We start from the raw sequence: 26,130 nt of genomic DNA, 5'->3' as shown, positions 1-26,130 counted from the left end.
TTTTCTTTTCTTTAAAATGTCTTTGTGATGAACAACAAAATGGATATAAACACAAGTTACATACGTGGAATGCTGAACCACACTACTTGTTAATCTTCTCAGCCGAATGATGAGCAAGTTCAGCATATAATCTGATTATTCTTCTTGTTCCAACGTTCGTAATGCCAAAGCTTGCTAGCGCTCGAGCGGCTTCAATCCTCGATAGATTTTTATCAAATTTCACACATTGATAAAGGACCATCATATCCCGGACAAGGTCAAGTTCATAATTTTTGGGTCAAGGTTAAGATCATTGTTTCTATTTTAACTGTGGGCTGGTATAAAAGGGACATGGATTGCTTTAGCAATGCCCAGTATGATTATTTATGCGACTCTGGGTTCAAGGTAGTATACCCTTGGCGTCTCCCGGGAATAATTTTAAAAGGTGTGTCCAGTTACTGTTGCCATACTTTTTCAAAGGTTTTTAGCGCCACAGTTCAAATGCTTGGCCTGTTCTTTAGATGTCAGCAATTCGGGAATCCATCGCCCGTCGGGCGAATATTTTTCAATTTCAAACATGGTAAATAAGTGTTGTGTATCCTGCCTTCTGCAAAACAATATCCCTCTCAACAAGTGCTTTCACACCGTTTTTTGATGCTGAAACAACTGGTCTGCCTGGCCGTGTTTCCATTTAATATTATGTTTACCATTCTTAAACGTACATAAATGGACAACATCGGCCATGGGCACCCGTATGACGGCTGTTGGATGAGGAATACCAAAGCGAATAAAAAGCCTGTCTCATTTTAATTGTAGAATTATGGGACAAGGTGTTTCGATATCGAGGATGTGAGAACAGAAACTAATTCCGCTACATAGTCTGTCTAAATCCTTTATTAAACAAGTTTACTTTTATAAACGTAAACTATGAACGTTCGCTACGGCCAGGAATCATTAGTCTGAAGTTGGTATCACGAACACGAAAATGGCGGACCGTGGTAGTGAAAAGTAGTCAGAAAAGGGAAATAATCACCACAACTAAATATAACATAGTTACGAGGATATGCTACACCATGTTTCTTCACTTAGCTGTATCTCATCTGTGCTGGAACAGACCATAATATGCTCTCACATTCTGACCAAAGTTTCGAATCGGAGACTTCACATTGACCACAGGCAGAGACTTGTGATTAATAGAATCTTTCCCTACCTTGAGGGTGTGACAGAGAAATCTCAACCTGAGGGGGAGATTCTTGAATGTCCAACCCGAGGCTTGTCGAGGGTTTGGACATTCAAGAATCTCCTCCGAAGGTTGAGATTTCTTTGTTACACCCTCAAGGTAGGGAATGATTATTTTTCTCCCACCTCTTTTCTTTATGTGTTTTCCCATCGGCGATCTCCGTCTGTTTGTAAACAAGTACACATGTCAAAAAAAACCGCGGACATCAAAATTGCATACAGCCCACAGCAATACTTATGCTCTATTTAATTTTGTACGATTTAAATGAGTATGATCTGAGGATAATGCGAGAATTCTGTGTTTATATTTAATTATATATTAACCATTACATAGATAGCACGATCTTTGACATGTGGACATGAACAGCAGAGCCTGCCGATGCGCCGTAATGCAACTTCTCTTTTAAACAACTTCTCAGCAACTAAGAGAATCAAAGGACTGATCTTGGGTCTGTAACATGCCGGGATGAGGGACTACCAAGTTTATTTTAATGAATGACCTTGACCGACATTCCACCAGCGCTGTCGTGATGATGTAAGGAAAAAATTTTTTTCTGTTGGAGTTATCTCCCTTTTACATACAATTGTTAAGCGCTGTTTTATCTCATTGATTATCGGATGATTACTAATTAATGGTTGGATTGTATAGATTGAAAATTATTCCTAAATATACCTTTAATGATAAGAAAGATAATATACCATGTAAATATGTTTGTAGATAAAGATGATACAAAGTTTTAGAGCGAAATGTGCAATATGCAAATGAATGGTACCACTCGTTCGCCGAATAGCCTGGCACATAAATGGCCAGCTACAAAATGTAGGAGAGAAAGTGGGCGTGATTCTTACTGAAACCGACAGGTTTTTAACCCCGGTAGCTACGGAGGCTGAGTAAGTCTCTCGTGTAGTGATTAATTGTGGGGTTATTTCGCTGTTCGAGGCTGATGCACAAGGTTACAGTGCCGTGAGCACCTGTATTGCCGATTGTACAAAGCTGGTGCGCAAGGGAGATACTGCGAGTGCCGGGAGCACTTGCATTACTACTGCGCCGTATAAGCTGGTGCGCTAGATAGCCATTGGGACGTACCAGTGCCGGGAGCACGTGCTTGACCTGGCAGTGTTGGTGCGCGAGGTTACAGTGCCGGGAGCACTTGTAATAGGTGTGCTTGATCTTGCACTGCCGGTGCCCGAGGTAGCCGGCGTGCTTGATTGGTCATTGCCGGCGCGCACGACAACAACGGCTCGTACCAGTGCCCGGCGAGAGCACATGCATTAGGCGTTTGTGGGCGTCAGTGCCTACTATAGTTATATTTGTATTGTAGTTTTAGAGGTTCCGTGGCAAGCAGCACGACCGTTTTATCTGTTCTTATATGTCACCTATAGATTAATCATTTGTAAATATTGCCGATTATATTCCGATTGAGAGTAGATTGGTCAAGTGCGCTAAAAGCACAGCTTATCCCAGGAGACACTTGGGACGGACCAGGTGCACGTTACATAATTTTGGCGGCAGCGGTGGGATACTGCTGTGCACTTGATTCGTTGCGCTACCATCGGACCATTTAAGCAAAATGGAAACTATTGATGAGGACATAAGCACTATTGAGACTCAGCTCTCGGTTTTGAAACAAGAGCGAGATGAGATACTTGAACAAATCCGGCATTCAACGCCCAAGGCATCCCAAAGGCGAAGTGAGGCTAGAGATTCTGGTGTTGCCAGTGCACCACCATCAGGACAACCACAGCAGGCTGCTGCGAGGGTTCCAGACAGCACCTCACCATTGGGCCATTATGGGATAAATGAAGATTACCAACCGCTTGCAAGTGCAATGGGACTGTTACCGCCCGGCGAAGGGGCGCGACCCAAAGTGCAATTTATGGATACTAATCAAGACCTTATGGGCATGAACGAATCAGAGTATCCTCCTGCAGGAGAAAACGACATGGCACATCTCTGGACACAGGATGCGATTGAGAAGCCTTATGCTAAATGGCAATATTAAATTATATCATGCGGGACGCATGACCTTAAGGAGGGGGTGATGTAAGGAAAATTGGTTTTCTGTTGGAGTTATCTCCCTTTTACATACAATTGTTAAGCGCTGTTTTATCTCATTGATTATCGGATGATTACTAATTAATGGTTGGATTGTATAGATTGAAAATTATTCCTAAATATACCTTTAATGATAAGAAAGATAATATACCATGTAAATATGTTTGTAGATAAAGATGATACAAAGTTTTAGAGCGAAATGTGCAATATGCAAATGAATGGTACCACTCGCTCGCCGAATAGCCTGGCACATAAATAGCCAGCTACAAAATGTGATCGAGAGAGAATCTGCTGCTGAAAAGTGGGCGTGATTCTTACTGAAACCGACAGGTTTTGAACCCCGGTAGCTACGGAGGCTGAGTAAGTCTCTCGTGTAGTGATTGGTGGTCGCTGAATAAGTGCCCATTAATCGTGGGGTTATTTCACTGTTCGAGGCTGATGCACAAGGTTACAGTGCCGTGAGCACCTGTATTGCTGTTGCATTGTACGAAGCTGGTGCGCAAGGGATATACTGCGAGTGTCGGGAGCACCTGTATTGCCGGTGCGCTGAAGGAAGCCAGTGCCGGGAGCGATTGTATTGCTGTTGCGCAGGGTAGACACTGCGACGTATCAAGTGCCGGGAGCACTTGCATTACTACTGCGCTGTATAAGCTGGTGCGCTAGATAGCCATTTAGACGTACCAGTGCCGGGAGCACGTGCTTGACCTGGCAGTGTTGGTGCGCAAGGTAGCCGGTGCGCTGTCAAGTGCCGGGAGCACTTGTAATAGGCGTGCTTGATCTGGCATTGCCGGTGCGCGAGGTAGCCGGTGCACAAGGTTACAGTGCCGGGAGCACTTGTAATAGGTGTGCATGATCTGGCACTGCCGGTGCCCGAGGTAGCCGGCGTGCTTGATTGGTCATTGCCGGCGCGCACGACAGCAACGGCTCGTACCAGTGCACGGAGAGAGCACATGCATTAGGCATTTGTGGGCGTCAATATCTACTATAGTTATATTTGTATTGTAGTTTTAGAGGTCTCGTGGCAAGCAGCACGGCCATGTTATCTGTTCTTATATGTCACCTATAGATTAATCATTTGTAAATATTGCCGATTATATTCCGATTGAGAGTAGATTGGTCAAGTGCGCTAAAAGCACAGCTTATCCCAGGAGACACTTGGGACGGACCAGGTGCACGTTACAATACTCACTAGCTGTAAATCACGTGATAAACGTTTTGATTACTGCCAGAATAAATATACATTATACGACATATTTAATGTGTTCTTGGGTATATTTTATTGTACAAAACTTCGGATAAAGTATAGGGACACTATACCACATTAATCAATCCTCGAACAAGCAAAGTTCTACTCACGGTTTCAAAGTAATTCAACCGATTTCTGCCGTTTGAAGTTAAGAATGCAAAAATATACTAATCACTTCATGCTTAAAACATTTCATCACATGAATCCCAGGTTATTATTTTCATTCGTACTACATAATTACTTCTGGTACATCTTTACATAAAATAACTGTTTCAGAGACATTGTAATTTAACATAAAATGACTGCTTACGATACATTGTGACATAAAATAAGTGCTTCAACTACACTAACCAAATAAAATAACTGCTTCAACTAAATAACTAAATAAAATAACAGTTTCACGTACATAACAAAATAGAATAACAGTTTAACATACTAATCAAATAAAATAACAGTTTCACATATACATAACTCAATAAAATAATAGTTTCACGTACACAACGACATAAAATAACTGCTTTATGTACATCGTTACATGAAGTAACTGTTTCACGTAAATCGTTATATAAAGTAACTGTTTCACGTAAATCGTTACATGAAGTAACTGTTTCACGTAAATCGTTACATGAAATAACTGTTTCACGTAAATCGTTATATAAAGTAACTGTTTCACGTAAATCGTTACATGAAGTAACTGTTTCACGTAAATCGTTACATGAAATAACTGTTTCACGTAAGTCGTTATATAAAGTAACTGTTTCACGTAAATCGTTATATAAAGTAACTGTTTCACGTAAATCGTTACATGAAGTAACTGTTTCACGTAAATCGTTACATGAAATAACTGTTTCACGTAAATCGTTATATAAAGTAACTGTTTCACGTAAATCGTTATATAAAGTAACTGTTTCACGTAAATCGTTACATAAAATAACTGTTTCACGTTAATCGTTACATAAAATAACTGTTTCACGTTAATCGTTACATAAAATAACTGTTTCACGTAAATCGTTACATAAAATAAAAATAAAATTTACGTACATCATCACATAAAATGATTGTTTCACGTATATCGTGAAATAAGATTAATGTTTCACTTACATCGTCGCATTTTTTTATTTATCAATCTATTTATATATCTAAACATACTGCACTGCAGGCGTACCGCTATGTGAAAGGTAAGTTGCTTTTACATGTACCTGCTGTACGAGGGCTGATTGATATGTTGTGAGCCTCATATTGAAGGATTTGAATTTTACTGGACATATTGTATTATTTTTCAATATAATCCCCTTCCGTATCTATACACCTTTGCCAGCGGCGTTTAAGGGCCTCAGTGCCACTTTTATATAACTCCTTTTCTTGGCTGTTCAGAAAGTCCTCCACTGCATATATGACGTCGTCATCGGACTGAAAGTAGGTGTCGGAAATAGCTACATTCAGTTTTGGAAATAGATGAAAGTCTGATGGACTGAGATCAGGCGAATAATGTGGATGCTCAATCAATTTAAAGTCATAATCGTGAATGGCAACCATGACAATGACAGACTTGTGAACAGGAGCATTGTCCTGGTAGAATAACACACCTTTAGTGAGCTTTCCGCGGCGCTTAAAATTAATATTTCCCCGTAACTGCCTCAGAAGTGAAGCATAGTATGTGCCATTGATTGTTTGTCCCTTTTGGAGATGAGCAACTAAGAGAATCAAAGGACTGATCTTGGGTCTGTAACATGCCGGGATGAGGGACTACCAAGTTTATTTTAATGGATGACCTTGACCGACATTCCACCAGCGCCGTCGTGATACTCACTTGCTGTAAATCACGTGATAAACGTTTTGATTACTGCCAGAATAAATTTGAAAATATACATTAAGACATATTTAATGTGTTCTTGGGTATATTTTATTGTACAAAACTTCGGATAAAGTATAGGGACACTATACCACATTATTCAATCCTCGAACAAGCAAAGTTCTACTCACGGTTTCAAAGTAATTCAACCGATTTCTGGCGTTTGAAGTTAAGAATGCAAAAATATAGTAATCACTTCATGCTTAAAACATTTCTTCACATGAATCCCAGGTAATTATTTTCATTCGTACTAACTACTTCTGGTACATCTTTACATAAAATAACTGTTTCAGAGACATTGTAATTTAACATAAAATGACTGCTTACGATACATTGTGACATAAAATAAGTGCTTCAACTACACTAACCAAATAAAATAACTGCTTCAACTAAATAACTAAATAAAATAACAGTTTCACGTACATAACAAAATAGAATAACAGTTTAACATACTAATCAAATAAAATAACAGTTTCACATGTACATAACTCAATAAAATAATAGTTTCACGTACACAACGACATAAAATAACTGCTTTATGTACATCGTTACATGAAGTAACTGTTTCACGTAAATCGTTATATAAAGTAACTGTTTCACGTAAATCGTTACATAAAGTAACTGTTTCTCGTAAATCGTTACATGAAGTAACTGTTTCATGTAAATCGTTATATAAAGTAACTGTTTCACGTAAATCGTTATATAAAGTATCTGTTTCTCGTAAATCGTTATATAAAGTAACTGTTTCTCGTAAATCGTTATATAAAGTAACTGTTTCTCGTAAATCGTTACATGAAGTAACTGTTTCTCGTAAATCGTTATATAAAGTAACTGTTTCACGTAAATCGTTATATAAAGTAACTGTTTCTCGTAAATCGTTATATAAAGTATCTGTTCCACGTAAATCGTTACATAAAGTATCTGTTTCACGTAAATCGTTACATGAAATAACTGTTTTTCGTAAATCGTTACATAAAGTAACTGTTCGACGTAAATCGTTATATGAAGTAACTGTTTCACGTAAATCGTTACATAAAGTAACTGTTCGACGTAAATCGTTACATGAAGTATCTGTTTCACGTAAATCGTTACATGAAGTATCTGTTTCACGTAAATCGTTACATAAAGTAACTGTTTCACGTAAATCGTTACATGAAGTAACTGTTTCTCGTAAATCGTTACATAAAGTAACTGTTCCACGTAAATCGTTACATAAAGTATCTGTTTCACGTAAATCGTTATATAAAGTAACTGTTTCACGTAAATCGTTATATAAAGTAACTGTTTCACGTAAATCGTTATATAAAGTAACTGTTTCACGTAAATCGTTATATAAAATAACTGTTTCACATAAATCGTTACATCAAGTAACTTTCACGTAAATCGTTATATGAAGTAACTTTCACGTAAATCGTTATATAAAGTAACTGTTTCACGTAAATCGTTACATAAAATAACTGTTTCACGTAAATCGTTATATAAAGTAACTGTTTCACGTAAATCGTTATATAAAGTAACTGTTTCACGTAAATCGTTATATAAAATAACTGTTTCACATAAATCGTTACATCAAGTAACTTTCACGTAAATCGTTATATGAAGTAACTTTCACGTAAATCGTTATATAAAGTAACTGTTTCACGTAAATCGTTACATAAAATAACTGTTTCACGTAAATCGTTACATGAAGTAACTATTTCACATGCATCGTTACATAAAATAAAAATAAAATTTACGTACATCATCACATAAAATGATTGTTTCACGTATATCGTGAAATAAGATTAATGTTTCACTTACATCGTCGCATTTTTTTATTTATTAATCTATTTATATATCTAAACATACTGCACTGCAGGCGTACCGCTATGTGAAAGGTAAGTTGCTTTTACATGTACCTGCTGTACGAGGGCTGCTTGATATGTTGTGAGCCTCATATTGAAGGATTTGAATTTTACTGGACATATTGTATTATTTTTCAATATAATCCCCTTCCGTATCTATACACTTTTGCCAGCGGCGTTTAAGGGCCTCAGTGCCACTACTCCTTTTCTTGGCTGTTCAGAAAGTCCTCCACTGCATATATGACGTCGTCATCGGACTGAAAGTAGGTGTCCGAAATAGCTACATTCAGTTTTGGAAATAGATGAAAGTCTGATGGACTGAGATCAGGCGAATAATGTGGATTCTCAATCAATTTAATGTCATAATCGTGAATGGCAACCATGACAATGACAGACTTGTGAACAGGAGCATTGTCCTGGTAGAATAACACACCTTTAGTGAGCTTTCCGCGGCGCTTAAAATTAATATTTCCCCGTAACTGCATCAGAAGTCAAGCATAGTATGTGCCATTGATTGTTTGTCCCTTTTGGAGATGATCAATAAGCAGAATACCATCTGCATCACAGAAAACCGAGGCCGTAACCTTCAAAGCTGATGGAACAGTCTTTGCCTTCTTTGGCGGGGGAGAGCCAGGGTGCTTCGATTGTTTCGATTGTTGTTTGGCTTCTGGGGTAAAATGATGGACCAATGTTTCGTCCATAGTGACAAATCTCTGAAGAAAGTTGGCAGGATCTTCCTCAAAGAGGTTAAGATACGCATGCGATAATGTGCGCCTGGTGCGCTTCTGATCGACTGTCAGAAGTCTTGGTACTCATCGAGCCAAAAGCTTTCTCATTGCAAGATCCTCGGTCAGAATGGAATGTACTCTTTCCTTTGAAATGCCAACCCTGCTGGCTTTATATCTTCGTTACATGTGACTCACCTGTCAGTCATAACAATATCATGACCATTTCTGGGGTTACAACATTGACAGGCCTTCCAGGACGGTGGTCATCCTCAAGGCTCGGTCGGCCGCGCTTAAATTCCACCACCAACATTTTCACTGTAGCATATGAAGGGGTATCTTTTCCTATTGTTGCTTCCATTATAGATATCCTTAGGTGTTAAAATTTTTGATGCAAATATTAGATCACTGCTCTTTCATCGATTTTGTCCATTTTGCAAAATCCGCTTGTCTTGTTTACTTAGAGTGCTACTTCGTCGATATATACTAACCAAATGAGACCAGTCCTTGGCTACATGGCCCTATATAGTCAGAGAATAGTAGGGCTTAAAAAGAACAACCTTTATTACCTCCTTCAATACAAGGCTCACAACATATCAATCATCCCTTGTACGTCCAGCTCCCTTCAAACCTGAAGCAAGTACAAACACATGATTTACAGTGCCTTTCCTCTTGAATTGCCCTTGATTTAGATTTCCTTGGCAGATTTTGTTTTTATGGTAAAAGTGTCTGATTTAACGTGGCAGTAAGTTATTTCACAGTTTTGTAACTCTCCTGACCGAAAGGCAAGTAACCCTCCGTCCAGTGTCAACTTTTTCCATTAAATGACTACTCAAAAACCAAAACACAGAGAATCAGTATATCTGGCTGGTAGGTTTCTAGGATGGAGCCCGCTTGACGTTTAATAGATATATTCTAAACTTGTTATTCACGTACTGGAAGTTCGCGAGCTGGAACTGCTTTTCAGGGGAATATTCTGAAATGAAAACACATTATTTTTTAACATGGGCCCAACGGCCTTAACGGTCATCTAACTAAAAACTTGATACAGTATTGGGTTTGGTTTGGTTTGGTTTATTTTGTTTAACGTCCTATTAACAGTTAGGGTCATTTAAGGACGGCCTCCCGTGCGTGCGACGAAAACATTAATACTCACACTACTTTCAGTCAAATCACACTAAGAATTTGTCGTCCATATGGTAGTTTTGTAGGCAGTCGATAATTACTTGTCAGTGAAGTCAGAAAAAATCATTTAAAGCCTAATTTGAGATAATTTAGAATCCCTACTCTTTGTCCCTAGCGGTCAAGAAGCCTTGATTATTTCGGAAATGAGTGTCTTTCTAAATTTGTTTGAAACGGGTAATTAAGTAATTTTCCTTTTAAAACCCACCTCTCTGTCCCCTGGGGTCAAACTGGCTTTATTTATTTAAAATATGATTCCCCTTGCCAATGGTGTTTCAGGTCAAATCTAGTCGTAATCTACTCCTGTATAAAGGATGGGTAGTGTTTTAAATCAAAGCAAACTTTTACCTAGGTTCCCCTTTTTGAGCCCTGCCCATATGTCATCAGGGGTAGAACCAGCCTCTGTTATATAAATTATTATTGCTCTCCCCTAATGATATTTCAGACGAAATTTGGTAGTAAGCCATTCAGGCATTAAGGAGTAGTGTTTAAAGCTATAAAAACAAAGCAAAAACAAAACAAAAACAAACAAAAACAAAAAACAAAACAAAACAAAACAAAAACAAATAAAAAAACAATTAGCTAAATTCCCCTTTCGGGGCCCCTTCCTCACCAGGGATAAAACTAGCCTCGTTTATGTAAATTATGATTGCTCTACCCTATGATGTTTAAGACCAAATTTGGTTGTTATCGACCCAGACATTAAGTAGGGGTAGTGTTTTAAACCAAATGTTTTGCCGTGTAAATAACATAACAATAAAATATTCCTAAATATCAAAGATAGCTTAATTGTTTTATCGCGATAACAGGTAAATATTCCTAAAAATTATAGATAGATAAAATATTGTATCGTGATAGCAGGTAAATATCCCTAAATATTATAGATAGATAAAGTATTGTATCGTGATAGCAGGTAAATATCCCTAAATATTATAGATAGATAAAGTGCTTTATCGCCATAGCAGGTAAATATCCCTAAATATTATAGATAGATAAAGTATTGTATCGTGGTAGCAGGTAAATATCCCTAAATATTATAGATAGATAAAGTATTGTATCGTGGTAGCAGGTAAATATCCCTAAATATTATAGATAGATAAAGTATTGTATCGTGGTAGCAGGTAAATATCCCTAAATATTATAGATAGATAAAGTATTGTATCGTGATAGCAGGTAAATATCCCTAAATATTATAGATGGCTAAGTGTTTAATCGCCAGTGCGTGGATGTCTTTTTATACGAAATTGGTTCCCCTTAATCCAAGGTTGCTTCAGACCAAATATGACGAAACCCTTTCATGCCTACAGAAGAGAGATTTAACATAATTTGCTGTATTGTCCATACTTGCCTCACCTTTCAGACCCTTGGGGGCCAAACCAACCATTTGTACATGTAATTTGGTCTCTATTCACCAGGGTGCTTCAGATCACATACGAGCAAATCAATTTATCCATACAGAAGAAAACAAGGATTTTTGCAAAGCGTGACCCCCATACCCTACCACCCATCACCACCCCAAACCCATGCATAGTCACCATTTATGCTAAACTGTTCACCTTCTCCTAAGGATGCTTATGACCAAAGTTCGTTTATAGCGATTTAAAGTTTTTATATATGACTTTATACAAACTGTATATATATATTTACATTCTGTGTGACAGTCTCCCATTACTCATGTGTTAAACCAGATTGTATTGATCACCGTATAAATGCAGCCCAGATCACATGACGTCACTTCCGACAGCGTCAAAAAATGTTTGGCAATGCGTTGCGGGTGAATCAAACCCAGCTAGGATTTCGACTTAGAACAATCGCGTCATTATGACGTCATTTTGGTGCTTTGTTGATCATAGTCACACCGAGGCTTTGTATTACACATCAATTTGAATGCAAACCAAGCACTACAATGAAATCGATTTCACATGTGCCGTTCTTTCAATTGAACAAACAGGGGAATAGTTGAACTAAAACTATCTTTTGAAAACAGCTAAATTTTGACAGAAAATATCTGAAATGAAACAAAATTTTAAAACACTAGTAAGGAAATGTCATATTTGATACTAAAGATACAACCAGGCTGGATTTACAGTAATTGTGGCAAACTCACACATTGTAGTCTTCAGACATTTAAATCTAATGGTAATCGCGGTAATTACAGGGGATTGTAAATTACATATTGTAGACAGTGTGTATACATTGGTTTCCCAATGCATGATCAGGGACTAGCCTGTCCACGTGTACATGTACATGTTATTGTCATCTGAATGAGAGTGGAATGTATATCATGAAGCCCGTGTCTGTGCATGCATCTCGAGGATTCTCGTAGGCGCATGCGCGGCCACATCGGCTCACACACCCCAATCCCTCGCACGTTCATTCCTAACTATGACATGGACCAGGATGCATGAGTCCCCACTGATGGTTCCCAACTACCTGGTAAGACAGCACAACATATAAATATATAAATATATATAATGCGTTTCTATTATATAGTATCATATATGCGTATTATATAATTTATATAAAGAACCTACTTATATATCAATTATGTCCATTGGACTTATATTTGTCATATTTATTTGTAGGCTCTATATTTACCAGAAATATATAAGAAAACCCTACAAGAGAGTTTGTGTTGTGCTTACATGTCCTCACAAGTCACAAATATTAATTATAATGGTAATAGGCGGTCATTACAGAGGAGGAATTGTAAATCACATCTTAATTCTAATGGTAATAGGCGGTCCTTACAGAGGAGGGATTGTAAATCACATCTTAATTCTAATGGTAATAGGCGGTCCTTACAGAGGAGGGATTGTAAATTACATATTAATTATAATGGTAATAGGCGGTCATTACAGAGGAGGGATTGTAAATCACATCTTAATTCTAATGGTAATAGGCGGTCATTACAGAGGAGGGCTTGTAAATCACATCTTAATTCTAATGGTAATAGGCGGTCATTACAGAGGAGGGATTGTAAATTACATATTAATTATAATGGTAATAGGCGGTCATTACAGAGGAAGGATTGTAAATCACATCTTAATTCTAATGGTAATAGGCGGTCATTACAGAGGAGGGATTGTAAATCACATCTTAATTCTAATGGTAATCGATGATCGTCACAGAGGAGAAATTGTAAATTTCATCTTAATTCTAATGGTAATCTGTGGTCGTCATAGAGAAGGGATAGTTACTTACCTTTAAATTCTAATTGCAATCGGCTGTCGACACAGAGAAGGGATAGTTACTTACCTTTAAATTCTAATTGCAATCGGCTGTCGACACAGAGAAGGGATAGTTACTTACCTTTAAATTCTAATTGCAATCGGTTGTCGACACAGAGGAGGGATAGTTACTTACCTTTTAATCATAACGGTAATCGGTGGTCGTCATGAGGAGGGGTAGTCACTAAACTTTAGATTCTAATGGGAATCGGTAGTCGTCACAGAGGAGGAATTGTAAATTGCATCTTAATTCTAATGGTAATCGTTGGTCGTCAAATGAAGGTTAGTGACTTACTTTTAAATTCTTATTGTTGTAACGTAGGACAAGCGTTCGAGTTGGTTTTTGGAATTGAAGACAATAAAATAGATTATACAAAACAATATTTATTAACTATTATGTACAAAAGCAAATAGATATATTCATACAAACGCACATTCACACCCCTTGCACACTCTGACATTCAATTACGGTTAAAGTCACGGAGTCGTCGACACAGAACAGCACAATACCGGTATAAGTACACATTAAAGGCACAAGTTCTCCACTCAAGAGACAGAAACCCATGAGCAACTGAACCGCAGTTCAGGTATATCCCTCGTATGTCGCGCACCTCCCACAGGGATGACTCACTATGAGTCCCAACAATACTTTCCCGCAGGTAAAGTATGAGAGCTAGCTGGCTATAACGTCATACCGTCAACAGCGTTAGACGTCACCGCTTCATGATCTAGTGGCCGTAGTACGGACCACCATTCCTTATCATCCTTGGCTCTTTGACCCGTCTGTCTATCACATCAGACCTCCTGAGGCTGACCGGAGTTTTCTACCGGTCCTGATGCCGAAGTCGTGGTGATTGCCCGGTGTCCTGTTGTCCAAGGAACTTCACTCCGTCATGGAAAGCGTAAAAACACACAATGACACACGTGACAATTTCACACCAAACACTCATGCTAATTAACAACATATTTCCTAAAATGATATTCCAATAATATAATATTGTACTATATACCCTAAATACTTGCTATCATAAACCTAAATATGATTAAATATTAACATAAAACACTATTAGAATCACATGCCGGTCCATTCCTAACGCTACCACAATATACATTATGAATCATATATGGCCCGTATGGGCTTCCATACATTTGTACACAGGTAAAACTCACTGACCTATTTTACCTATAGATGGACATTCATACCAATATTTACGGACATATCAATACAACAACTGCAAATAACCTATAATAAACATCATAACATAACTATCACAACATAAACATTTATAAGCTATCAGATCAGCAACACCTATATAGACATATTATTACTAATCACCGCCACGCATGATTGGACCGTACACTAAGATATATACTAGAAATACATTTATCCGGAATACAAGACATTCTAAGATAGCAATTAGTGAAATAAATAGAAAGATATAACGTTAGTTACTCACCACAGTCTGTATTCCGTGCCTGTATCCATGATCAAAAGGATTCTGACTACAGGTGGTTACACTACAGCCATTACTCACGGCATAGCTTACCTGTAGTGACGCTAACCGACCTTTCGCACGTGCACTTCCGCTCTGACCGTACTTCCATTCGTGCCATACAAATACGCGCACACGATTACACACAAAACAACGTAAAGACATACATATACAACCCTATACCCACATGCGATCGTGACAATTGTAATCGGTGGTCGCCACAGAGGAGGGATAGTGACTTACCTTTAAATTCTTATTGTAATCGGTGGTCGTCACAGAGGAGGGATGGTAACTTACCTTTTACTTGTGGTCGTCACAGAGGAGGGATGGTAACTTACCTTTTACTTGTGGTCGTCACAGAGGAGGGATGGTAACTTACCTTTTACTTGTGGTCGTCACAGAGGAGGGATGGTAACTTACCTTTTACTTGTGGTCGTCACAGAGGAGGGATGGTAACTTACCTTTTACTTGTGGTCGTCACAGAGGAGGGATGGTAACTTACCTTTTACTTGTGGTCGTCACAGAGGAGGGATGGTAACTTACCTTTTACCTTGTGGTCGTCAGCAGAGGAGGGATGGTAACTTACCTTTTACTTGTGGTCGTCACAGAGGAGGGATGGGTAACTTACCTTTTACTTGTGGTCGTCACAGAGGAGGGATGGTAACTTACCTTTTACTTGTGGTCGTCACAGAGGAGGGATGGTAACTTACCTTTACTTGTGGTCGTCACAGAGGAGGGATGGTAACTTCCTTTTACTTGTGGTCGTCACGAGGAGGATGGTAATATACTTTTACTTGTGGTCGTCACAGAGGAGGGATGGTAACTTACCTTTTCTTGTGGTCGTCACAGAGGAGGGATGGTAACTTTACCTTTTACTTGTGGTCGTCACAGAGGAGGGATGGTAACTTACCTGTTACTTGTGGTCGTCACAGAGGAGGATGGTAACTTACCTTTTATCTTGTGGTCGTCACAGAGGAGGGATGGTGACTTACCTTTTACTTGTGGTCGTCACAGAGGATGGTATGGTAACTTACCTTTTACTGTGGTCGTCACCGAGGAGGGATGGTAACTTACCTTTTACTTGTGGTCGTCACACAGAGGAGGTATGGTAACTTACCTTTTACTTGTGGTCGTCACAGAGGAGGGATGGTAACTTACCTTTACTTGTGGTCGTCACAGAGGAGGATGGTAAACTTACCTTTTACTTGTGGTCGTCACAGAGGAGGGATGGTAACTTACCTTTTACTTCTATGGTGCTAGGACCTCAATTTTACATCGTTTTGGCAACGTATCCGATTTCTGAGGTGAAAAAACATTATTGTTTAATACTTTAAAGGTTACAAAACTTCAAGTGACTTAATATATGGTATAAATAGAGGTTACACAACGAGTGGTTGTTGGATATGGAATTTATTTCACACGAGTAAGTTATTTTTTGAAAGTTACAAAAGACACGAGCTTTAGCGAGTGTTTTTTGCAACTTTTAAAAAATAACTTACGAGTGTGAAATAAATTTCATATCCAACAATTTCGAGTCGTGTGACCTGTTTCTACCACAATAATATCGGCTTGAATCAAAGGAAAACGTGGCCAAGCATAATTTCGCGTATGCAAATAGTGTACCGGTGACGTCCGGGACCCGGTGATGTGACGTCATTAGATTATTGATGACGTCAATAACAATTGCAGCTTGGTTCAAAGTTCACCGTGTTAGCCAATCAAAATGCGTACAGAGTTTATACCATGTGTGGTATAAACAGATTGTTAATCAACATGCAGCTGTAATGATTAACTGGTGGTCTGAGAGTTGAATAACACAGGGTATTGTGGTAGAAATAAGCTTATATATGCGATTTTAATTAATGACCTGAATTTGAAATCTTTCTTGTGGAGGCACTTCCGATTTACGACTGTGAACGGTTGAGAATGGCAGTTAAGCATACTACAACTTAAAGGTTGGGACTGGTTTTTGTAAATAGTCCCTTGTACGGTTTGGACAATTGTAATATGCCATACTGTCATTCCTGAATCGAAAATCGTGTTTCAACCAGACAGTTATCAAAGCATGCTGATGTCTACCATATATTAAGAACAACGCAGTTTTAACAGAATATTCAGTATCTAAGCTTCCTATGATTAAAATTTTTAGCATGTGGTACGGTATTCACAGCCAACGTCGCTCCGATTTCCCATCATAGTTTTATGTCAGCTTTTAATACCCCATTTTGTAAAAATGAATAAATAAAAAGGCAAATATGCACGGTCAAATACCAACATTTTGCTCAAATCTTTTCACAAATAATACTGGAGTAAGTCAAGGTGGAATTGTTTTTATTGTTCTTAAATTATCCCACTTTATGTGTTTATACTTCATTCATACAGCGTGCTAACCGATGTTACTGATGTGGCCTTTAACTAACTGGGTTATCATGATTTTAAAGTGTATTCCAAGCTTTATGTGTTGCTTTCTGTTGACAAGACTGTCATATTAGTCCAGTTAGCAAGGGAACTCCAGTTTCACTAAATACAATTCATTTTTATTGACTGGAAGCTACAGGTAAATGCTTGAAAGACAAAAGTTTCCATCTTTTCTAACAGGAAAGTTTTTAATGCAGGTGTCAATCTCGATGTAGTGCCTCAGTTTCTATTCTTTGTTTAAATGTTTTCCAGTAATGGTAATTTTAACATGTACAAACGTTATTGTTACTATCTTCGCCTCTATACAGGGTCTTTAGTAAAAACAAAAAATTAAAAGTTTCCAAGTTTCAAAAAGTTTCGAGGTAAGAATTTGCTTAAAACTTTGCTATAAAGGCATTTAATGTGCTAAAACTAGCGTGCGTCAAAGACAGAGTGTTGTTAGAAACTTAATTAGGCTGTTATATATCTTCAAATTATCTTAAAATAGAAACAATTTTTCCGACGATAAGAATATCGGTCACATTGTTTTTACTAAAACTGTATCAATTGTTGTGCTACTAACTTTACATTCTCACCTCACTAATATGATATCTGAATGTGATCGCTATTAAATAAACTACCTGTAGAGATGACAGAGTCGAAGGTGTCTATAATGTAACAAGATACTGGAGTTTTGTAGGTGGTGGCTAGTGTAGAACTCATTCATATCTCGAACATTAACGGGAAACCCACCTGAGGTAGCATGTGAGCCAGGTCACACATATAACAAAGAGGAGGACGATGACGACGATGAGACACAGTTGTAATATGTCCCCAGTACGGTTATCCTCACTGTCTGTATCTGTTTAGTATAAATCATTCATTGTCATTATAATCATGATTGTATCTCTTATCGATAGAATAACAATCAGGATTTGATCTCTTATCGATATAAAATTATCAGGATTATATCTTTTATCGATATCATTATAATCATGATTGTATCTCTTATCGATATCATTATAATCATGATTTTATCTCTTATCGATATCATTATAATCAGGATTGATCTCTTATCGATATCTTTATAATCATGATTGTATCTCCTATCGATATCTTTATAATCATGATTGTTTCTCTTATCGATATCATTATAATCATGATTGTATCTCTTATCGATATCATTATAATCATGATTTTATCTCTTATCGATATCATTATAATCAGGATTGATCTCTTATCGATATCTTTATAATCATGATTGTATCTCCTATCGATATCTTTATAATCATGATTGTTTCTCTTATCGATATCATTATAATCAGGATTGTTTCTCTTATCGATATCATTATAATCATGATTGTTTCTCTTATCGATATCATTATAATCATGATTGTTTCTCTTATCGATATCATTATAATCAGGATTGTATCTCTTATCGATACCACTATAATCAGGATTGATCTCTTATCGATATCATTATAATCATGATTGATCTCTTATCGATATCATTATAATCATGATTGTTTCTCTTATCAATATCTTTATAATCCGGATTATATCTCTTATCGATATCATTATAATCAGGATGATAACTTTTATCGATATCATTATAATCAGGATTTGATGTCTTATAGATATTCCTATCATCAGGATCACATCTCTTATTGATATTACTATCATCAGGATTTGATCCCTGTACATGTATCTCATGTCAATATACCTTTTATAATTATTTAATTAAATGCTATATTTTTCATGTTTATTTAGAAAATAACCCATAAAATGGACAAGCTGTTTGTTCATTTGTAACCAATAAAATAAAAACAATGAGCCGGTATAGTAGTTCCCATACAGAGCTTGTTACGAACTCTACCTACCGGAACAGTCATACGATTGATTACTTGCATTAAAACAGTCGTCAATCATTGGCGGGATGGATATGAAATTTGCTATCGTATGGTGTCACATGGTCAACCGGAAATACAAACATCGCGCCATCCATTCGCCTGTGTGTGAGTAACTTACCTTTCTTGGGCAGTGTGATGTATACCGGATAGGAAAAGGCTCCAGTCTGAACAGACGATGAACTGCGGATCTGTACCCCGTACGTTTCCTCTTCATTTACATCTTCCAATACAAAGAGTGCAGGGCAATGTGCCAGTATGGATACGTTTTTTCCTGAAATAAATAAAGTGCAGCAGTAATAGTGTGAAGACATGTTCTTTATCACCAAAAACACACAAAATATCTAATACTCACCGTTACAGGTTTCATCTTCTGTAGTCAATTCCTTATTTACTTTACACCATCGTATTGTGTAAGTGACAATAACAGGGGCATTGTCCAAACAGGTCACGTGATTCCATGTCACTATCACACCAGCGTGATCCTTGGAGGTGATCGCGATATTGGAGGGGGGAGGTGGTACTGCAATAGAACGGATACAGAGGGTCATACAGGGTAATAGTCAAGGGTACATACACAGGGCTATTACTACGGGTATACATACAGGGTAATAGTCAAGGGTACATACACAGGGCTATTACTAAGGGTATACATACAGGGTAATAGTCAAGGTTACATACACAGGGTTATTACTAAGGGTATACATACAGGGTAATAGTCAAGGGTACATACACAGGGTTATTACTACGGGTATACATACAGGGTAATAGTCAAGGGTACATACACAGGGCTATTACTACGGGTATACATACAGGACAATGACCAAGGGTACATACACAGGGTTATTACTAAGGGTATACATACAGGACAATGACCAAGGGTACATACACAGGGTTATTACTAAGGGTATACATACAGGGTAATAGTCAAGGGTACATACACAGGGTTATTACTAAGGGTATACATACAGGGTAATAGTCAAGGGTACATACACAGGGTTATTACTAAGGGTATACATACAGGGTAATAGTCAAGGGTACATACACAGGGTTATTACTAAGGGTATACATATAGGGTAATAGTCAAAGGTACATACATAGGACTATTACTAAGGGTATACATATAGGGTAATAGTCAAGGGTACCTACATAGGACTATTACTAAGGGTTTACATACAGGGTAATAGTCAAGGTTACATACACAGGGTTATTACTAAGGGTATACATACAGGGTAATAGTCAAGGGTACATACACAGGGTTATTACTAAGGGTATACATATAGGGTAATAGTCAAGGGTACATATACAGGGTTATTACTAAGGGTATACATACAGGGTAATAGTCAAGGGTACATACATAGGACTATTACTAAAGGTATACATATAGGGTAATAGTCAAGGGTACATACACCGGGCTATTACTAAAGGTATACATACTGGGTAATAGTCAAGGGTACATACACAGGGCTATTACTAAGGGTATATATATAGGGTAATAGTTAAGGGTACATACATAGGACTATTACTAAGGGTGTACATATAGGGTAATAGTCAAGGGTACATACACAGGGTTATTACTATGGGTATACATACAGGGTAATAGTCAAGGGTACATACACAGGGCTATTACTATGGGTATACATACAGGGTAATAGTCAAGGGTACATACATAGGACTATTACTAAGGGTATACATACAGGGTAATAGTCAAGGTTACATACACAGGGTTATTACTATGAGTATACATATAGGGTAATAGTCAAGGGTACATACACAGGGTTATTACTAAGGGTATACATACAGGGTAATAGTCAAGGGTACATACATAGGACTATTACTAAGGGTATACATACAGGGTAATAGTCAAGGGTACATATACAGGGTTATTTCTAAGGGTATACATACAGGACAATGACCAAGGGTACATACACAGGGTTATTACTAAGGGTATACATATAGGGTAATAGTCAAGGGTACATACACAGGGTTATTACTAAGGGTATACATATAGGGTAATAGTCAAGGTTACATACACAGGGTTATTACTAAAGGTACACACTCATGGTTATGAACAGGGATTCAGAAACGGCAACTGTATTCCCAAGGGTAAACAAAGAGGGCGATTATGTTACTTGTAAAGGGAACGGCAATCATGTTACCAAGGATACACATACATGGCAATGGTGTTAACAAGACTACACACATACAGTACAATTATGTTACCATGTGTACATAAACAGGACAAACATGTTACCAAGACAACACGTACAGTACAAGCTACCAAGGATAGTTCTCGAAACGGAAAACCCTATTAGTTGTTCCGAAGGTAAAACATTGGAGGTTAATTAGACCTTATACATGCAGTGTAGTTAGTTATGTGGGAGGGGGGATTTGTTACTAAACTATTTTATAAACCAATGTAACATACGAAGGCGACGTCTTTATATAGAGAACATGTCAAAGACAATATCAAGTCTATTCTTGCATCACGAAGACAAACAAGCAACTATCATAATTCCAGTTATGAACGGTAACAAATGGCCAAGAAAATTTAATACTACACACATTTCAGAACAAGTACATACTAAGGACCAAGAAATGTTTGGTTTCGTCTCTGTGCAGATTAACGGATTGTCATCATAGCACAAAACGTCAACCCACATGGTTTTGTATACTGACTGATCTCCGGACAATAATGATAACATGTATTGCTATATGTAGTGTAGTGGACTACAGATAGTAGTATTATCAGACATCACATGTAAGTAACAAACCTGCGTTTTTATGATAAACACAGCTGACTAGATCAAAGCCACTTCCGAAGGAGCCGAAGTTACCGGACACGCCGAACAGGTATTCCACCTCTGTATCCGGGACATCTAGTGTAGTGTATCTGTCTGGACTGTCCACATCAACTGACATGACGGATCCCTGAAATATTGCTCCTTGAGTGAGTAAACAGATGTAGTTTCATCCACTTTGGTTTTACGTTTAATAGCTGGAATCGACTATTGTTATCACACAGGAATACTAATTGTCATCAATTTTAAGTTCATTTTATACATGAACTTCGAGCGGTTCGACAGCAACTTGTTTTAGATAATCTCCAATTCCATTTTAAGAGAATTTTCAATGGAGGGAAGTCCTATGATATCAGTCGAAAACCTTCCACCTTAACAAAATATAAACGTTCCACAGTATCAACAAACAACCTTAAACTACCAATTTTGTGGGATAACAATATCATATACAGATACATTGGGTGGTGTTCACAAGTATATAATGCTCCATTTTACATATCAATTAAATATCGAGCTTAGAAACACAAATGACTGAGGAATACAGTCTGTACCTACTTGCCAAACATGATTACTCTAGTTTTCAAGAGCTTGTGAAAAACAATCTCAAAGATTTTTAACCAATTTGACCGCTATGATATTGAAAATAGATAAAGGTAATTTATATATTATGAGGAAACTTTATAGCACTCCATCTAGATACCTCCTGGCAAAATATCAGGTCTCCTGGTCGTATAGAACTTGTGAAGAGGAATTTTCCCTATTTAACTCATCCAAACATGAAGATAGTCAAGGTCATCTATATGAAGAAACCTGATAACACTCTGTCCCAGAGACCAACTTTGTGACATGCAAGCTAAAACGATGTGTGTGTATATGTATGTGAGAAAGCAAATAAAACTACAGTATAAACAAATTTAATATAACTAAATATGTACCTTGCAGTGGGTGTCGTTTTTACGTTGACAGTAGAACACCGTGTAGCCTGTCTGTCCGGTTCGTGGGGAGTCGGTCCAAGTCAACTCGTACTTTCCACCTCCTTCCTCTACACGAACGGAAGGAGGACGAGGACCTATAATTATTAGAAATACATTTAGCAAACAGCAAAAATTAGTACAATTTCAACAAGAGAGGTAAATGAGCCTTAAGGTCACTTGATTCAAAAACAGACACCTATGGGTAATCTATTCGAAATAAGAAACAAATATATGTATAATATATTCCTGAAGATTTCTGCAAATGTACAGTGGTAAAAGATAGAACATGAAAAGTGCTACTGAAGAATTTCCCTTCTTAGTACTCCACCTCTCCAACCATTTTTTTTTTTTATTTAAGAAATGATTGGCAACCCATATATCTGTATCGGACCAAAGTTGGGTAAAAGCCGCTCTGGCGTGGATGAGGAGTAGCGTTACAGGAGAAATCATGTTTCAAAGGGTCAGATTAGCTTAAAGCAGGAACATCGGTAAAATAAATAATGACTCAGAAAGAAAGAAAAAATTACTCAGAGGAGAAAAAAAAAAGAAAAGTGCCCGGAGAGACGTCCCATTCTAAAAACAGTCAAGTCTCTTTGTTGGTTTGTATACATGTATAATCATCTTGTTATCAAGTCTCTTTGTCGGTCTGTATACATGTATAATCATTTTGTTATCTTGTCGGAATCTTAATTTCACCCATAGGAATCGACAACGATAAGTAAATAAAAAATACCTTGTCTGGAAAACGTTGGGATCCGCAGATGGGACCAAGACTTTGAGAATCCTTTCTTTGTTGACGCTCTGATTCTTATATCATAGGCAGAGCCACACCTTAGTCTCACTGTACCCGACAACGAGGTACCCATGGAGTAGGTAAAATTACCGGTGATGTTGATCCTCTTGTCCATCTCGTCATTAGCCTCCCACGTCTCCACCACGTAGTTAACGATGTTTCCGCGGGCTTCCTCCTTTGGCATTTTCTGTAGATGGATTTAGATTAACACAAATACGACAGTCCAAAAAGTCAACGTCTTTCTTACAATGCTGTATAAAATAAGTGATACCAGTTCAAAAGCCACACGGAGATGTAGTTTCATTTTACCTACATTGGTATCGAAGTAATATCACTATTCGATTCTAAAATTGATAAATATTAACAAAATATGCATATAAGACGTTTGAAGAAAAACAAAGGCAATATGTTCTGGAAGAGAATGGGTCTCTAGGCTGGATAACCTGCCCCTCAATACCAATTCTGTCTGTCCGCTTCATGATAAGTTCTACATTCGGAACGACGAGATGAGCTTCTGGTACGGGAAAAAACGGCAGACAGTCTGCTCCATCAACGGCATTTTGAATTATATTAGGGAAATTAGGGATATGTTAACCATAATGTCTCCATGACAACACAGACGCCATTACTTTATCTACCACTACCCGACAATATTGTACAAACTATTGTGTCAGAATGCACAACAGGTGATGTCGGCTAAGTAGCAAGAGGGAACATAAATAAGTTCATTTTCACACATGTACTGTATCAGACACAGACACTGATGGACCAAACAAGTGTTGGCAAGGTTCCTCCTTTATTGATACCAATGGGATGAGACTGTGAAACTGATTCTGAATTGAACTATTAATGTAACGCGGTAATAGAAGAGATTTTGTAATATGCGGTGTTTACCATATATGTATAGCATGGTGTAGTGGACCGGTTGACACCACTGAATATTTGTTTTTGACAGCAATATGGATGTGGCAGGAAACGTAACGACACATCTCAATGATAAAGTTGTAATGAGATCAGGAGTTAACCATCTCACCCTCTAGTATATTGTGATGTAGTGGTGCCATACCGAAATATACATGTCTCACCTTCCAGTAGACGGTGACGTCATGGTAACCATCGGGATCAGACAGACAGCTGAAGCTCTGCCGATGATACGCCCCCTGGTGGACTTCCGGAGCCACTAGTGGTACTGACAACGAAGCAACAGATAAACTATATATACGGCTACCAAAACAACGTTACCAACGCTCTTCTCTCTTACTTTATATGCGACCAAACTATATTCACATATAAAGGCTTTGATTATTAGAGAAAAAGGTTTTAAATATTTCAGAAATGTACTTTTTATATATCCATAAATTAACAAAGAGAAGACTATTTACGTAAATATATATGATATAGATCGATCCTGGTTGCCATTTTAAACAACAGGGAAACCTTGCTTTACAATTTCTGGTTGTCATGGCAAACAACAGGGTAGCCTTTGGGTTCTTACCGTCCTCGTCAGTTCTGACCGCTATAGTCACAGGGTCGCTATAGAAGGATGAACTAGTCGCCCTCACATCTATAGTAAATGTATAGAGAGTGTCGGGATCGAGGTCACACACCAACACACTCCTATCAGGGTATCCATCAGGGTATTCATGGACCTCCTCCTGTAACGTCAAAGGTATACGACACCTGATTCCTCTCAACAGTTTACTGATATCAGGCATCTATGGGGCGTCGTTTTACTATTTATTCCCATTAAGTGATATCACCCATTCGATTTAGGTGATACCACTCATTCGAATAGGTGATATCACTTAATGAAACGAATAGGTGATATCACCAAATGGGAATAAATAGTAAAACGGCGCCCCATAGTGATATCACTCATTCGAATAGGTGATATCACCAATTCGAATAGGTGATATCACTTATAAAATTTCACAAGTGATATCACCTATTCGTATAGGTGATATCACCCATTCGAATAGGTGATATCACTTAAGAATATTTTTAAGTGATATCACCTATTCCAATTGGTGATATCACCTATTCGAATAAGTGATATCACCTATTCGTTTCATTAAGTGATATCACCTATTCGAATAGGTGTTATCACTTATTTGAAAAAGAGATTCCAGAGGGATCTTGGCGCCCACCATTGAATGATCTTTATAGGTTCCATGTCAGATTGATCTTTTCTCTACTTTTCCCTTCCTCTAAGTCTTACTAATCTGTGTAAATTCAGAAACAGCCCTCTTGAACTTTTCAAACAAGGGGAACCTATATATAAAATTTAAGATTTAGCGATAATGGCTGTCTGTCGGCCATGTTGTTTTTGGATTGGTCCCAAAATGCAATACCAGGGACCAAGGTGAACCTACATATGAAATTGGAGAAAGATCCCTTCAGCACTTTCTGAAA

The 26,130-nt window shown here is 37.8% G+C and overlaps 1 protein-coding gene across 2 annotated transcripts in view; it reads right to left on the bottom strand.

Annotated features, from left to right (window-relative positions):
* Nucleotides 1–16,085: 16,085 nt before the first annotated feature.
* Nucleotides 16,086–26,130, bottom strand: part of LOC117325314 — a 53,360-nt gene continuing 43,315 nt past the window's right edge. The window contains exons 4-12 of one of the 2 annotated variants that reach the window (XM_033881437.1): nt 25,214–25,370; nt 24,804–24,907; nt 23,659–23,905; nt 22,887–23,020; nt 21,925–22,081; nt 19,506–19,673; nt 19,272–19,424; nt 17,997–18,105; nt 16,086–16,145 (exon numbers count right to left, since the gene is read on the bottom strand). In XM_033881437.1, the coding sequence (XP_033737328.1) occupies nt 16,103–16,145; nt 17,997–18,105; nt 19,272–19,424; nt 19,506–19,673; nt 21,925–22,081; nt 22,887–23,020; nt 23,659–23,905; nt 24,804–24,907; nt 25,214–25,370 (1,272 nt within the window). In that variant the 3' untranslated portion in view covers nt 16,086–16,102. The remainder of the gene's footprint in view (nt 16,146–17,996; nt 18,106–19,271; nt 19,425–19,505; nt 19,674–21,924; nt 22,082–22,886; nt 23,021–23,658; nt 23,906–24,803; nt 24,908–25,213; nt 25,371–26,130) is intronic. The other variant, XM_033881439.1, reaches the window with a different exon arrangement.

Source organism: Pecten maximus, chromosome 4 (assembly GCF_902652985.1).
Source record: "Pecten maximus chromosome 4, xPecMax1.1, whole genome shotgun sequence".
In the NCBI taxonomy this organism is placed as follows: domain Eukaryota; kingdom Metazoa; phylum Mollusca; class Bivalvia; order Pectinida; family Pectinidae; genus Pecten; species Pecten maximus.
This window is presented reverse-complemented; position numbering and strand designations above follow the sequence as displayed.